This window comes from Hoplias malabaricus, chromosome 2 (assembly GCF_029633855.1).
Source record: "Hoplias malabaricus isolate fHopMal1 chromosome 2, fHopMal1.hap1, whole genome shotgun sequence".
Classification (NCBI taxonomy): Eukaryota; Metazoa; Chordata; class Actinopteri; order Characiformes; family Erythrinidae; genus Hoplias; species Hoplias malabaricus.
Genome location: NC_089801.1, coordinates 57069235 through 57085492, shown reverse-complemented (window position 1 = coordinate 57085492; position 16258 = coordinate 57069235). Strand labels below are relative to the sequence as shown.

Sequence of the window (16258 nt, the reverse complement as noted above, 5' to 3'; positions counted from 1 at the left end):
TCAGAGGAGAACACTAACTGCTGATTCTGTTCATCAGCTCAACACACTCAGAGGAGAACACAAACTGCTGATTCTGTTCATCAGCTCAACACACTCAGATGAGAACACTAACTGCTGATTCTGTTCATGAGCTCAACACACTCAGAGGAGAACACAAACTGCTGATTCTGTTCATCAGCTCAACAAACTCAGAGGAGAACACAAACTGCTGATTCTGTTCATCAGCTCAACACACTCAGAGGAGAACACTAACTGTTAATTCTGTTCATCAGCTCAACACACCTAGAGGAGAACACAAACTGCTGATTCTGTTCATGAGCTCAACACACTCAGAGGAGAACACAAACTGCTCATTCTGCTCATCAGCTCAACAAACTCAGAGGAGAACACAAACTGCTGATTCTGTTCATGAGCTCAACACACTCAGAGCAGAACACTAACTGCTGATTCTGTTCAACAGCTCAACACACTCGGAGGAGAACACAAACTGCTGATTCTGTTCATCAGCTCAACACACTCAGAGGAGAACACTAACTGCTGATTCTGTTCATCAGCTCAACACACTCAGAGGAGAACACAAACTGCTGATTCTGTTCATCAGCTCAACACACTCAGATGAGAACACTAACTGCTGATTCTGTTCATGAGCTCAACACACTCAGAGGAGAACACAAACTGCTGATTCTGTTCATCAGCTCAACAAACTCAGAGGAGAACACAAACTGCTGATTCTGTTCATCAGCTCAACACACTCAGAGGAGAACACAAACTGCTGATTCTGTTCATCAGCTCAACACACTCAGAGGAGAACACTAACTGTTAATTCTGTTCATCAGCTCAACACACCTAGAGGAGAACACAAACTGCTGATTCTGTTCATGAGCTCAACACACTCAGAGGAGAACACAAACTGCTGATTCTGTTCATGAGCTCAACACACTCAGAGCAGAACACTAACTGCTGATTCTGTTCAACAGCTCAACAAACTCAGATGAGAACACAAACTGCTGATTCTGTTCATCAGCTCAACGCACTCAGAGGAGAACACTAACTGCTGATTCTGTTCAACAGCTCAACACACTCAGAGGAGAACACAAACTGCTGATTCTGTTCATCAGCTCAACACACTCAGAGGAGAACACTAACTGCTGATTCTGTTCAACAGCTCAACACACTCAGAGCAGAACACAAACTGCTGATTCTGTTCATCAGCTCAACACACTCAGATGAGAACACAAACTGCTGATTCTGTTCATCAGCTCAACGCACTCAGAGGAGAACACTAACTGCTGATTCTGTTCATCAGCTCAACACACTCAGATGAGAACACAAACTGCTGATTCTGTTCATCAGCTCAACACACTCAGAGGAGAACACAAACTGCTGATTCTGTTCATCAGCTCAACACACTCTGACTATTTGAACACATGGCCAGCTTTGGGCTTATAAAAAATGGACTACTGAGAAGAGTCTAGACAGAAACAGAGGGCTCTTTGACTTTTTCACATAAGCCCCAGCTACATAAACTCACTCCATCTAGATCACAGTATTTTCAGAGATGCTCAAGTGTGTTTAGAGGGAGATAAACCCCACCCCCTACCATCCTTTATCTATGTGTGTGTGTGTGTGTGTGTGTGTGTGTGTGTGTGTGTAAAATAAACAAACTATCAAAACTGTCCTTTCAGTCTTTAAGCTGTTAAAATGCAATAAACCAATCAAACTAGTTCTCCAAAATACAACACATTTCTCCAAATACCAAAAATAAAGCCTCTTTAGTGACTCAACCTTCCGAACAGAATCCCCCAGAAGACCACACATTTGCAAACCAAGTGGCAGAGCAAGGAATTCTTTAGTTGCTCCAGGTTTGTGTGAGATAAAATGATATACCTGGACTGGTTAGGGGTTTATTGACTGTGACATTTGATTGCATTTTAGAAATATGGCTTTGTCAAGAAAGTGGTTCAGAAAGTTCAGAGAAGAGATCATTGGCTTTCACAAGCAAGAAAGACGATACAAACAGAGAGCAAAGGCACTGAATGTTCCTAGAGATTCAGCTGGAAGCATAGTTTGCAAGTTTCATATTGAAAGGATGACTGGCTGCACTTCCTGGGCGTGACAGAAAGAGGTCGCTACCTGAGGAGGCACAACCCTCGAGTGACAGCAAGGCCAGAATATATGAGCATGACTATTACAATAGTTGAAGTTATGTCTATTCAACATCATGTTCGTATTAAAGGGATATTTATTTCTGCTGTTTTGAAGTGGGTATGTATGAGGTACTTATGTCTAGTCAGTGTATTACCTACAGCAGACATCGTTCAACTTTCTTGAAGTCGAAGTGGTCCCTTGGGGTATATTTTCTTCCAGAGCAACTCAGAATTGGACGGGGTTTCTCACTCAGCAGGATCTGCACCGGTGAAGGACTTGTCCATCTCCGCATTTATTGTGATTTTAGCGCTAGCTCTCCAGCCCACCATTTTTTTTTTCTTTTTCTTACATTTTATTTACATTTTTACTCAGTAACGGATGCAATTTAAAATGTAGTGAAGTACAATAATTCAAGCAAAATTTACTTAATTAAAAGTAAAGTTACAGATTTTAAAAAATATACTTTAAAACAAACAAGTACACAAAAAACTACTCAATTACAGTAACGCAAATAAATGTAAGTCATTCAATTAAAATACAAATGTAAAATTCAATTACACTAGGTGCTACATCACACAGGACTGTGACTAAACATAGTCACCAGCTTTTACCACCAGTGTCCTGTGGGTGGCGTGTGACCACTGATCAAGGACTGTCTCTGACTTTACATCTACAAGGTGGACCAACAAGGGAGGAGTGGACACAGGGTTTAAAAACTCCTGCAGCACTGCTGTGTCTGATCCACCCGCACCAGCACAACACACACTAACACACCACCACCACCACCAGCAGCAGCAGCACTGAGAATGATTTCAGTGGGGTTTTGACCATTTCTGAACAGAGGAAGTTGGGGATAAGAAAGTATGCAAGGCAATGGATGAACGGCTGTGGCGGATCCTCCGGCCGCTGGGGGCGGTAGAGGGTGTTCGGGCTGCGGTGACGTGTAAACACTGCACAGTGGATCAGGAAGGTGGTTTAGAAACACCATCAGTCGGCCTGCGGAGTGAAACAGCCGGCGATAAAGTTCAGATCAACAGTTTTACCCCGGGATCTTTCCCAGCGGCGGTGACCAAGAATATGACCGTGTCCTCCGGGCTGGCGGTGCTGCTACTGCCGCTCTTAGTCGCGGTCTCCGAGGCCAGAATACACCGCCTCTTCCTGAAGGTACACTCCCTGTAAACCATCTAAAACCCGTTAATATCACTAAGAACCCCGTTAAAGTCTACTTCTTTCAATTTATGAGCGTCTAAACAAACTTTAAATTACTCCCCCGTCGCCTTGCTCAGCTTCAGAGCAGGTTCAAGGGTCAATATGGTTGAAAACTTAGTTTTTTTTTCCGCGTTCTTTTCAGAGTTTCGCTTTATACAATTTTATACCTCTTCAAAATATTTTTGGACATATTTAAAATGTAGTATATGAAATATTTGTTCAGCTGAAGCTTTAAAATTCGCCTGAACCTTATGCTAATCTGTTAAAACGCCAATAACCTCATTTTAAATTCTTTAAATGCATTTCAAATTACATGACTGACAATTTTATTTCTATTTTAAAGTTACTTTTCGTTTGACTTCCCTACGTTTCTTATGAGTTTAAATATTACATTAAAAAAATACATTAAAACATATTTTTAACGTTTTTTATAACGTGTTTTCATATTCTGAACATTTATGAAAAAACTGTGGAAAAAGTGTGGAAATAAAGCTCTAAAATGTGTCAATAAAAGCTATGTTCAATAATTGCAAAAGTAAACTAAATTTAAATCAAAATGACATTAATAACATGGTAAATATAACTGCAATGTGATATATCCTGCCCCTTCTGGGATGAGTTGGGAGTGGTGAGTGTGATCCAGAACTATTCACCAACACCATGGCCCTCACCGATGTGTATACTGTCAAATACTCACAGCAATGTTCCAGCATCCAATGTAAAACCTCACCAGAAAGTCAGAGACTAATACTGCAGTGAAAAGAAGGGGGACACACTGGTGTCAGGACACAGGACAACTTTGGGACAGTTGTAAAATGGTGCTTGTCCACTGCATGGTCCTGTCTCTACTGGACTCTACTGGTCTCTACTACACTTTTCTGATCTCTACTGGACTCTACTCTGATTAGTCCCTTGTTGGTTTTCCACTCCCACAGCTCCGCCCTGAAATGTATCGGTGCCGTCTGTAACCCCCTTCTCTAAGGGGAACAGCGGGCTTTGGAAACCACAACAATGGTGGCAGTAACGTTCAGCGGTGTTTACTCATTGTGTTGTTGTTTGGGACTGAACACAGCTCCGTCATCAGTTCAGACAGATCAGTAGAGTTCGTTCCTTCCTTGTTGCAGCGTCCAGCTCTCAATGGATTCATTCATCAGCCACAGATCCAAGGAGCGTTTGAACCTCTTCAGAAGACCACGGCGTGATTTTACGAGCTTCTGTCGTAAGTCGGATAAAAACAAATGTGATCTCTGCTGCAGCTGGAGATTTTACAGATGGAGAGTTGGTGCTGGTCATCTGCGTTGCGTGGTGTAGAGTGATGACTCTCTCTGGACAATCAGCGTTCTGCAAGGTTTACACGCCACGTTTTAGTCCCTACTCTGCTCGCTCTGAACCACAAGAGAACAGCGACTAAACAAGAACCCACTTCCAGAACCAGGTCCTAATTTACCTGGTGGAGGAGCAGAACAGATGAATCGAGTCGAGTAGAGTCCCTGCAGTGGGGAAGTACTAATAGTCTGTGGTTTGTGAGTGGACAGTGAACTAATGTCATTTTAATGGAAACTGCTGGGATGAATTATTTAAACAATCTCTCTCTCTCTCCCTTTCTACATTTTACTCATGTTTTTCCTCTCAATTTCTAAACTCCATCCATCTCTCTCTCTCTCTCTCTCTCTCTCTCTCTCTCTCTCTCTCAGAACGAGACCCGTTTTGTGGTTCATCTGAACACGTTTGGATATTTTGAGAAGGGGACTCTGGAGGTGAACCTGACATCTCTGCATATGCCGCAGATAAACAACAACTCTCCTGTGGTGAGTTACAGCCTCCCGCTCTTCCCCCGTTTCCAGCGTGTGGAGGCGTGGTTTCCTCCCCTCACTGGGACAGGTGTGAGGAAGTGTGTAGGGTGTGTGAAACTGGCGCTGTGCAGGTCTCAGTGACCACCCTATCATCGTCTGTGTTGGTAAAAGTGAGAATCAGAAAACACTTCCTCCACAGCTCCCGAGGCTGAAGTGTCGGTGTGTCCTTTATTGAGTGTGAGGAGGTGGACGCTGGTCTTCAGAAGAGGGCGCTATTTTAAAGGCAGTGTGGGAGCAGTAGGCTCTGAGCAGGTTTATATTCAGTTTTATTTTTGGTGTCTGTGCTCATTTGTTACATAGGAATTCTGTTTGACTCTGTGAACAGGTGTTAAATGTGTTCAATGATGTTTTGAGCTAGAAATTAAAAGGTGGTCTCTGACATTTACCCAGTATTTTAGACTTGAAAACCCCAGCGTGATCTTCTCAGGGAGAATCAACAAATAAGATCAATCCAGAATCGCTCCAACAACTCCAGTGCCATGACAAGTTTCAGCTCATATTTTTATATTTTAGTAGGTTTTGTTGAAAGAGTAATGATAGCTGTGATGTGTGTGTGTGTGTGTGTGTGTGTGCGCTTGCTCATGCAGGTGGGCTTCAGTCTGGGTCGGTCTCGTGTGAATGGAGTTTTCTCTTACACGGTGAGTAAGAATCTGGTTGTGTTTATTTATCTGCTGGTCTTAAAGGGATAAAATCATCACATCAAATTCACTGAAGAAATGCGGCTCACTCACTCAGATATTCACCCATTCACTCAATCACATACTCTCTTACTCACTCACTTAAAAATAATACATTACATTTATAAATATTTTGTATATTGGTGGTAAAAATGACTTTCTTGTGATGATAATAATAATAATAATAATCAAGATTAAGATTTAATGTGTAAACACTTGGAAGTTGGAAGTTAAATGCTGTTTTTACCATCTACTGTTTTAAGTTGGATCAGTGATTTTCTCTGAGCCCCTTTTTGTAATGGTCAGTGTTTTCTTCATGGTCATTGTTCCTGGTTTTGGCAGGGTGTGTCCAGGCCATGTCTGGGTGGGGTGTGTCGTGGTGTATGATTGGGTTGTGGTCAGGGATTTCACTGCATTGTTTGTTTTTAGGCTGAAGACAAACAGTCATGCCCTCTGAATAAGAATAGAAGTGATGATACACTCATTCTCTTCATCATCAACACTGCCTCACTCAGGTCTGTGTGCGTGTGTCTTAGGCCAGTAATTTATGGACAGTATATTGGAAATGTTTTTGTCTTTTACACTGAAACAGTATCAGCTCAGTGTGTAAAATGTCTTTTTTGTCTGTCTCCAGTGTCGAGGTGAAATCCTTCCATGAGGAGGATAGCATCCTAACACCTGACCAGAAAAAAGAAGAAAAGGGTGAGGTCACTTCATCCCCAGATTTACTCTTTACATTCAGTTCACTTTCACACTCGTCCCAGAGCCAGGTTCACTTTCACACTCGTCCCAGAGCCAGGTTCACTTTCACGCTCGTCCCAGAGCCAGATTCACTTTCACTACAGCTGTATATTCAGATTCACTTTCACCTTCATGACAGATCCAATTTCACTGTCATAGTAGCTTTTTTCCTTTCAGAATCTCGTAAGAGAAGAGAAAAACCTCCCAAACTTGACCCGGCTCAGAATAAAGGAAAAAAGGACCAAATTGCAGAGAATGAAATCATCATGGATCCGAAGAAGGATAAAGAACAAGTGCTGGAAAAGAAAGAACAGGAAGAGAAGAAGACGGAGAGCAGGACGACTGAACCTGTCATTGTAAGTGTGTGTGTGTGTGTCTGTGTGTGTGTGTGTGTGTGAGCAGTTTTATGTTAACAGTGCTCCTGTTTTTTAGGGGGAGAAGATGAATGGACTGAAGTTGGCTCTGACCAAGTTTAAAGACAAATTCTACAAATTCACAGTGAGTCTCTGAACTACAGCAGCTTTAACAGAGGGAGGACAACACAACAACTGTTTATACATCTCTCTCTCTCTCTCTCTCTCTCTCTCTCTCTCTCTCTCTCTCTCAGTTCCGTATGACTATAGGAGCTAAAGACCAGGGTCTGTATACTCTGAATTTCTACAACTGCCTCAACCTGAGGCCAATCAGAGCCACTCCCTACTCCCTCAACGTGAGTACAGTAGCGTGTAAAGGACATGACTGACACACAAATATCCTGTAAACAGCTTGTAAACAAAGGTGACACTGAGGATTACACTAATGATTATGACTGTGATGGGGATAATTAAGCTATAATAAAGTGACAAAGTCACGTTGGGGCTTTGTCTGTGAACTTCGGAGTGTGAAAACTCATTCCATCTAATGGGTGAATTTTGACCTGTGACGTACACAACTTCCAGATGAGTCACCTTCACCTGCAAAGCTTTGCTTCAAGTTAAACTTTGGTGAATTTTCACATGTGAATTCACGTCTCCAACCAATGGCACCACTGCATTGTGTGTCCTCTGACGCACTCAGTACTGTCTCTGCTCTTTCTGAGCCACGCAAAACTGGAGACAGTACACAACCCTTTCATGAGGATTATAAATACAACACAAGCGAGAGCCTCTGTAAAATAGAGCTTACAAAACTCTTCTGAGAACTGGGGTGTAATGTTGGTGATGACGAGAGTGAAGGCTATGATAATTATTGACTTTGGTGGTGGTGAAAACTTGATGGTGATTGTGTTGACGAGAGTGAAGATAGAAATTAACACAGTGATAATCAGTGATGCATGATATATTGACAGCTGATATGTTATTTGTCGATATGTGGATTTTTTTAGTTATTGTTATTGGTCCAAAATTGGAATTTTAGCCGTTATTACACTGACAGATGTAAATACACAATGATGTCTGCTGTGTAGACGTTTTTCATGGTTTCTGCAGAGAACAGTCTCTGGGATTAAATTACCGTGGTGGAAACTAATTTGGTATATGAGCGACGTTCAGTACACACACACACAAACAGCATTGTAAGTGACAGAAGGATACTCCCAATCACCACGGTCCCAGAGCTCTTCTTATATAAAACATTAGCATCTGAATTTATTACCTAAACAGTTGATAAATGATTACAAACACTCGATCAAACACTCTCTGTCCCTCGCTCGCTTAGAGCCACTTTATGCCACTCTCTCCTTCGCTCCAAACAAGTACTGCGATAATTTGCGCAGTCTGTAAACCATTTATGTGGAACAGCGGTAAATCTATGATAAAAATATAAATAAACAACTAAAAACGTAAAAGATAAAATTAAAAAGTAAAGAAATGTGCAAATACTGGAGAAAAGCCTTGTCCTATGACAATAAGAATTAGTTTTGCTTTAATCCAGTGTGAGTTTGCTTCAATTACAAAAAGATCAAATTATCGGTTATTATCAGTGTTGGCTCCTCCAAGGTTATTATCGTTTAACGTATCAACCCAAAAAAATTTAAATCGGTGCATCCCTAGTTATAATGATGATGGTACTGAAATTTATTCTGATGACCCTAAGCCTAACAGTGATGGTGGCATTAATAATGGTGTGTGTGTAGGTGGAGATTACAGAAAGGAATCCAGATGGTTATCTCTCGGCAACTGAGATTCCTCTCCCTCGGCTCTATGTCTCTATGGCCGTCATGTTTTTGGCTGCAGCCATAGTGTGGACTTACACACTGCTTAAACACAGGTACACACAAAACAAAAGACTTAAATAACCCTGAAGTAAGCTTGAGTTCTCATTACCACAACAGGTTTAATCTCATGTTGTTTATGTTGATGCTGTCAGAGCATTGTTTGTTGTGTTCATTTATAAAAACACAGAAGACCTGCTTTTTGTGTTGTGTGAGATTCTTCTAACTCCTGATTCGGTAAAACGGCTGTAGAACTACACACAGTTAAACAGGCACTAATGCTTATGACTGTGGTTTCTCTTCTCTTCTGAGATATGCGATAACTAATTAGCTGAACTCTTTTGGTGTATGTGTGTTGTAGGTACAGTGTGTTTAAAATCCACTGGTTGATGGCGGCGCTGGTGTACACTAAAGCAATGTCTCTGGTCTTCCACAGTGTGAGTATTAGAGTTTACATTGTACACACACACACACACACACATTTTGGAAGACACCTATTGTTGACCACCTAAGGATGTGTTGTTTACGTTGCCATGGTGATACCACTGGCCATCATTAATTTTTACAGTGTGTGGACACTATTAACCAGTTTACTGTAGAAATATATACTGAATATTCCACAGAAGTCAGCACTGAGTCTGTGGTGTAGATGTTTACTGTATTCACATTGAGGTGGTGGTGTCTTTAAACTTGGGCTGAATTTACAGAGTCTGTGTGGTTTTAAACAACGATACATCTGTGTCTGTTCGGTTTTAACTCTTAGTATTTCTTGTTTGAGCTTGTGAAGGCTTGAACATAAACACTTTCATTTTCAGATGTTTTCGGGAATGTTTAGGCCTACAACGAGAACCAGAAAAACTTTCAGGACTGAAGAGGGACAATATTTATTGTTGCGTTATTATTAGTAGTAGTAGTAGTAGTAGTAGTAGTAGTAATACAAGTATACGTTGTTTATTTATTTTGTTGTCTCTCTCTGTGCTCTAGATTAACTATCACTTCATCAACATGGAGGGTCATCCTATCGAAGGCTGGGCTGTGATGTACTACATTACTCACCTGTAAGTGTACACAGATGTGTTTTTGTAGCTCAAACACAATCTTTATAAATCCATTATTCAAGAGCCAGGTTTATATCCTAATTTAGATTTCCCATTCATTTGTTAAAATGTCTGTGTGTGTGTTTGTGCTCGCAGACTGAAGGGGGCGCTGCTATTCATCACTCTGGCTCTGATTGGAACAGGATTTGCATTTGTGAAATACATTCTCTCAGACAAAGAGAAGAAGATCTTCATGATTGTCATCCCTCTACAGGTGTGTGTGTGTGTGGTGGGCCGGGATTAATGGATTAATAAGTTGAATCATTTATTTCATCGTTTTTAACACAGGTTCTAGCTAACGTGGCATATATAATCATCGAGGAGACGGAGGAGGCGTCCAGTGAGTACGCTCTGTGGAGACAGGTTCTGTTTCTGGTTGATCTGATCTGCTGTGGAGCCATCCTGTTTCCTGTGGTCTGGTGAGCGTCTTGTTTACATTCTCGCAGCATGGGGACATCTTGTCCTCGTGGGGTCAGCAGACTGTGTGCTAAAGTTTTCTAAAGCCACTCCCCCAAACACTCACCCTGAGTCTGAGAGAGAGTGGGAAAGCAGTGAGGAGCAAGCTGCCAAAGGTGTAGTTTTTTAAAACTATCCATTTTCTCTAATGTCGCTGAGAGCTTGTTCCTCTCTTGTTTTCTGAGCACTGTTTATATTTGGTGTGTGATTATGCTTTGGCCAGTTTTTTTGTTCAGTGTCGTCTTAATTATAGTCAAAACACAACACGTCCAAACACATATTTTTCTTTGGTATGAGCTGCTTGAGCCACTCGGTCGGCCTCAGCGTTTAGGTTCTCCTCCATGTGGCAGATAGTGGGCAGAATCATGTGACTACAGTGTGGTAGCGTGGTTTTAAAGAGACAGTACATGAAAGTGGGGACACAACAGAATAAAAAAAAGTTACATTTACATAATTGATGTAAACCTGATTGTGTGGATTAGAAGTTCTGAATTTTGATTTTGATTACTTTTCCGATTATTGGCACATCCCTAGTTGGAAGCCTTTTCTACCTCCATCTTTCTTTCCTTAACTTGTTCGTCAATTCCAGAGGTTGTACCTGTTCTCCATTGTTCTTCCAGCCTTTAGCGCAGCATGTGTGTCTGAGCCGAGCAAATGAATAAATATGCAGCTCATGCATCTTTTCGTCTGAGCATTTCATTTATTGACTGTTATTGGAATGTAAAGGTAATTTAAGAAATATATTAAAAAATAATCTTTGTTAAACAAATCACCTACTCCAGTTTTATTTACTGAGCATATGGCACTGTGAATAAAGTATGGCCTGATGATTTAGATGATTTACTTACAGACTTTATTTTACTTTTCTTTTTTTTTTTTTTTAATTCATTGGCAGAAGTATTGCATAATTTATTTTTTTTAATATATAATGTATTGAAATTATTACTGATTTTGTTGATGTTGTCATCCACTGAAATTTTTTGATATAAATTTCTGATCATACCAATATCAGCCCAGCGTCTCAAAGCAATAGTCACTTACATCTTACTTTTTTAATTTATTGCAGGTCTATTCGACACCTGCAGGAGGCCTCCACTACAGATGGAAAAGGTGTGTGTGTGTGTGTGTGTGTGTGTGTGTGTGTGTGTGTGTGTGTGTGTGTGTGTGTGTGTGTGTGTGTGTGTGTGTGTGTGTGTGTGTGTGTGTGTGTGTGTGTGTGTGTGTGTGTGTGTGTGTGTGTAAAACACCAGTTACCATTGAAGTCTGTGTTCTGATGTGTGTTTAAAACCTGTTTTGTGTGTGTGTTGCAGCTGCAATGAATCTGGAGAAGCTGAAGCTGTTCAGGCATTACTATGTGATGGTAAGGAAAATAAATTCTATTCACATTTATTTTTTAAATAAATCAAAAGCTCTGAGAAGTTTTTATTTGTGATTTCAACATAAGTTTTAATGTTATAAATTATCATATTTATGCTACTTAGTGCTTTTCTCATTTTGTGTGTGTGTAGATTGTGTGTTATATCTACTTTACGAGGATTATCTCCATCCTGCTGAAGGTCCCTGTTCCTTTCCAGTGGCAGTGGTGTCAGGAGGTCAGACTCTTTTTCCCATATCGTTTTTACAAAAAAACAGTGTCCATAGTTGCATATTACTTGTTTCCATGGTTACATTGTGTATATTTTCTTGGCAACCGTTCACTTGTCTCCATTGTGCATATTTCTTAGTTAATTAATTAATTAACAGTTAATTTGTCTCCAATGATATATTGTGCCCATTTCACTGGTAAACAATTAACTTGTTTCCATGGTTAAATTGGGTGTTTGTTTTATTGTGGCAGGGGTTTCGGGGCTAACATAGCCCTTGTTTCCATAGCTATGTTTACACTTGCCCTCTCTGTCTCTGGCTTTCTCTCAGTTTCTGATAGAGGTGTCCACTCTGGTGTTTTTTGTTTTGACGGGTTTTAAGTTCCGTCCAGCCTCGAACAACCCGTACCTTCAGCTCCCTCAGGACGAGGAAGACCTGGAGATGGATGAAGTGTAAGATGAATACAGAAATATAATTTTTTCTATAAAGCCTTTGAAGTGCTACTGCTTTACCTCCTGCACAAAGCTGGACAAATACGTAACAGATCTGGGCAGTTAGCGTTCTCCTCTACACATGCTCTTTGACAATGTGTTTACGGCTGTTCAAAAAGATGTGGTTGGTTCATGTGTCTCAGAGGAGACCTGTGTTCAAAACAGTCATTTATAATAAATAATAGTAGTGATAAAGTGGTAATAAAATAATATAATATTCAAATAAAAATAATTTTACTAAATAATAATATTAATTAATCCTTCTGTCCTACTCTCCAGTGTGACAGAGTCCGGGGCTCTACAGGGCATCTCAAAGGTGAAGAAGATCTCAAATGGCAGAGAGAGAGAGCCCACCTTGTGATTGTGACATCATAGAGGGGTGGGGCCTTGACTGTTGAGCTCCACCCTCTCCCCAAGCCATTCCTCATGTGGTTGCCTAAGTACATAGCAGCCATGGCCTGAGCTATGCAAAACACAGAGATACAGAAAAGTGTGTGTGTGTGGATGGACTATTTCTCTGTACAGATTGTGAAAGCTTCTCTCTCTCTGTCTCTCTCTCTGTCTGTCTGTCATTACCTGAGGGCTGTGGATATCCAAAGAGAGACTTTACTTAATGAAAGGTTTTAGTTTTTAAGTACCTACGTCTGTTCCTTTAATGGGTTGTAGGGCGTGTCTTTTGTTTGTCGTCTTTTGTTTCAGTTTTTGTTTGACGCTTGATGAGGCCGATGCCACCTCTCACAATGGAAGGATTTTCCACATTTTAGGAGTTTGGTTACTGTGTTTTTCCTTACTTACACCCCACCCCCGAGCTGTGACCCACCCGGGCCCCCTAAACCAAAGAGCCCTGGATCAGGCCCTGCTTCACTGCCACATCCACCAATCACAAACAAGATGGTATGTCTGACAGCTGTTAGTCCTGCCCCTCACATCTCTACACTGATTTGATTGGCTGGAAAAATGCTGGACTGCCTTTCCATAGAGAACCTATTTTTGTTAAATGTTTGTTTCTCAGTTTGGAGATCCCCCACATTAAAATAAGCTCAAGAACCTTTAAATCATCTTTACATGATGTTAAAGTTCTACAGGGTTCTTCAGAGGTTCTGCTCAGTTCCCAGATCCTTTCCACAGAGAACCATTCTCATAACCGGCCTGTTGACCATCTATGCAATGGAGAGGTTCTAGAAGGAACCCTAAAATTGGCTTCAAATGAGAAGATGTGAACAGTTGAGAAGTTTCCTTAAATATCTTCAGATCTCTCTATCATTCCCTGAAGAACGTTTTCCACGGAGAATCATTCTCATTAATAGACATCCTTGGAACTTATAAAATGCTATGTGAAGGTTCTGGTTAGAATGATTAAATTGATCCCTGAAGAACCTTTCAGAAATATTTTTGCTAAATCTTTAAATAGAAGTTCTGAAAAGAAACTGTAAACAAGTTTAGCACAATGCTCTTTAAAGCTCCACAGTTCCCTGAGGAATCTTTCCATTGAGAACCATTTGTGTATGTTACCTATTTTTAACATTATATAAGATGGATGTCCTTTAAAAGTTCTGGAAAGAGCCCTTACATTGACTTTAAGATTTGAATGTTCTTCTAGAGCATTTCTTCATAATCAAATAGGATTTTTTCTTTAGGGAACCAATAGTGGTACTTCTCTGGGTGTGAATATAGAGTCCTTCTTTTTTTCTGAGAGTGGACACCATAGAGGAACCATTTTGTTTCCTTGAATAACCTTTAAGGGGAGGTTTCTTTTAGGCTCTTTATGTCCTTAAGGAGCTGGATCTGGTCTATGTTCTGATACCGGCGTCGAAGACTGCTGAGAGTAAATGAAGCGTGTACTGAGCAGGGTTTTGGATGTGTTTCTGAATATATTTTTTCTGAATTAAATTATTTTGGGGATTTGATTTTGGGAAGAGTTTCATTCTAAGGATTGAACGTCAGGGACGCTGAGTGTTCTGTGATTTGCCAAAAGAAAGTGTCCTAAAGGTACCTTAAAGAACCACTCTTAAGTAAAAAATAAAGCACAGCATTCTCCGTCTGATGCTTTAGAGGGTCCACTCTTGGTTTTCCATAGAGAAACATGTTTGCCTTTTTTTAAAAAAAAAAAAAAAAAAAAAAAAGACCCTTCACAAAACATTATGGTTCTAGATAGTGCACTTAAATCGATTTTACATGGTTTGAGGATACTTTAAAGGAGCTTTAAAATGTTCCTTTGAGGGATGTAAAAGTTCTATAAGCTTTGAAACAGTTCTTTAGGTCCTTTAAACAGTTCAGATGATGGTTCTCTGGAGAACAATAGAGATATTTGGAAAATAAGTGAAGAACCCTTTACAAGTTTAAAGAACCACCAGATAAGCTTAAGGCTCTTTATGCTCTCACATTCTGTCAAGCGTGGTTCTTTAAAAAACCAAAAGTGGTTCTTGTAAGGCATCACTCAATAACACTTTGTGGCCACCTTTTTAAGGTGGTATATAGGGCCCTTTAGATAATTACATATGCTTTAAACAGGTTCTTTAGAGCAGGCTATAGAAGAACCACTGATAGTTCCATGAAGAACCATGCAGTGAATGATACTCTAGAGAACCAAAAGTTGAAAAGAACCTACATAATGTGAATGTTTTAGAAAGAACCCATATAATCACTTTTTTATTATTAAATGTTCTTTAAAGTGTTAAAGGTTATATTTACTTTGCATCTCTTAAGTATGGTTCTTCATAGAACCAAAAGCTGTTCTTCAATGCCTTTGTCTCAGAACCAAAGGAAGGACCCTTATATTGTCTTTACAGGATGCGAAGTTCTTTTAAACATCCTGAAAATTCTTCAAAGTTCTCTAAAGGACCTTTCCACAGAGAACCATATTTGTATCCATAATGTAAATGTTCTAGAAGAATCAGTATTTATTCTTTAAGGGGATGGTTATTTGGAGAACCAAAACTGAGTGTTAGAAGAACACTATATTAAGAATAACCTTTAAAGCACCTTTACATGAAGGTTCTTTTTAAACCTGGAGCAATTCTTCTGATTTTCAGACATTGTTCTTTATAGAACCAAAATTGGCTCTCATGTGATACCACTAAAAGAACCCTTTTTACTAAGCATGTACACACTCCCGATAGGGTTCTTTAGAGTGGTTCCATAGAAGGGCCCATATTCTGCTCCTTAAAGAACCTTTAATTGGCCAGAGAGAAGGTGTGTTCTAAAAAACAGAGCAGATGTTACGTGGTTAAAGAATTTTTTTTTAAATGCAGGTACGTTAAGAGCCTCTTAGAAGTTTAGAGAACCTCCACTAATTATGGGTTTGTGTTAGAACCATGTGTCTGACCTAGAACCCTTTATTTATGATCACATTTAGAACCTTATTTATGTTTATGAACATGTGTGTGATTGGAGGAGAACTGGCCAATCACAACAAGGTTCATGAATGTTTCAGCAGGCCATCTTACTGCAATGAAGTGTGTGTAGCCGTACGGTGGCCCAGAGAGTCTAATCACAATTAGAAAGATAAGACTAAACAACAACACCACCACCACAAAAACACTCCTTAAATGTGCAGTCTGTGGTTTCTACCACATAAAGCAAACAGTATTCACTAAACCAGTTTATGCCCCATAGAGTGGGTCCCCCACAAGAGAGTGCTTGTTAAAAATGGGTTTTGTACAGTGTCTCTGACACCTCCAGGCCACTAGGTGTCAGTTTAATAAAGAATCACAAACGCCTGATTGCTAAATGTTGTTGTGCTTGGCCTCTCTGAGCCACCATAGGTTTTGTTGTGAAACTGAGCAGTCTGATTTGATTCTTCAATAACGTC

The 16258-nt window shown here is 40.2% G+C and overlaps 1 protein-coding gene across 1 annotated transcript; it reads left to right on the top strand.

Moving 5' to 3' along the window:
• The first annotated feature begins 2856 nt into the window (after window positions 1-2856).
• Window positions 2857-16258, top strand: LOC136686564 (protein GPR108). The gene is made up of 18 exons (XM_066660437.1): window positions 2857-3312; window positions 5052-5165; window positions 5798-5848; window positions 6317-6402; window positions 6522-6589; window positions 6806-6984; window positions 7061-7126; window positions 7236-7337; window positions 8742-8875; window positions 9181-9256; window positions 9804-9877; window positions 10013-10130; window positions 10205-10335; window positions 11439-11482; window positions 11683-11732; window positions 11881-11964; window positions 12287-12408; window positions 12727-16258. Exons 1-18 carry the CDS (start codon window positions 3022-3024, stop codon window positions 12806-12808), a joined length of 1872 nt encoding a protein of 623 aa, XP_066516534.1. The 5' UTR covers window positions 2857-3021; the 3' UTR covers window positions 12809-16258.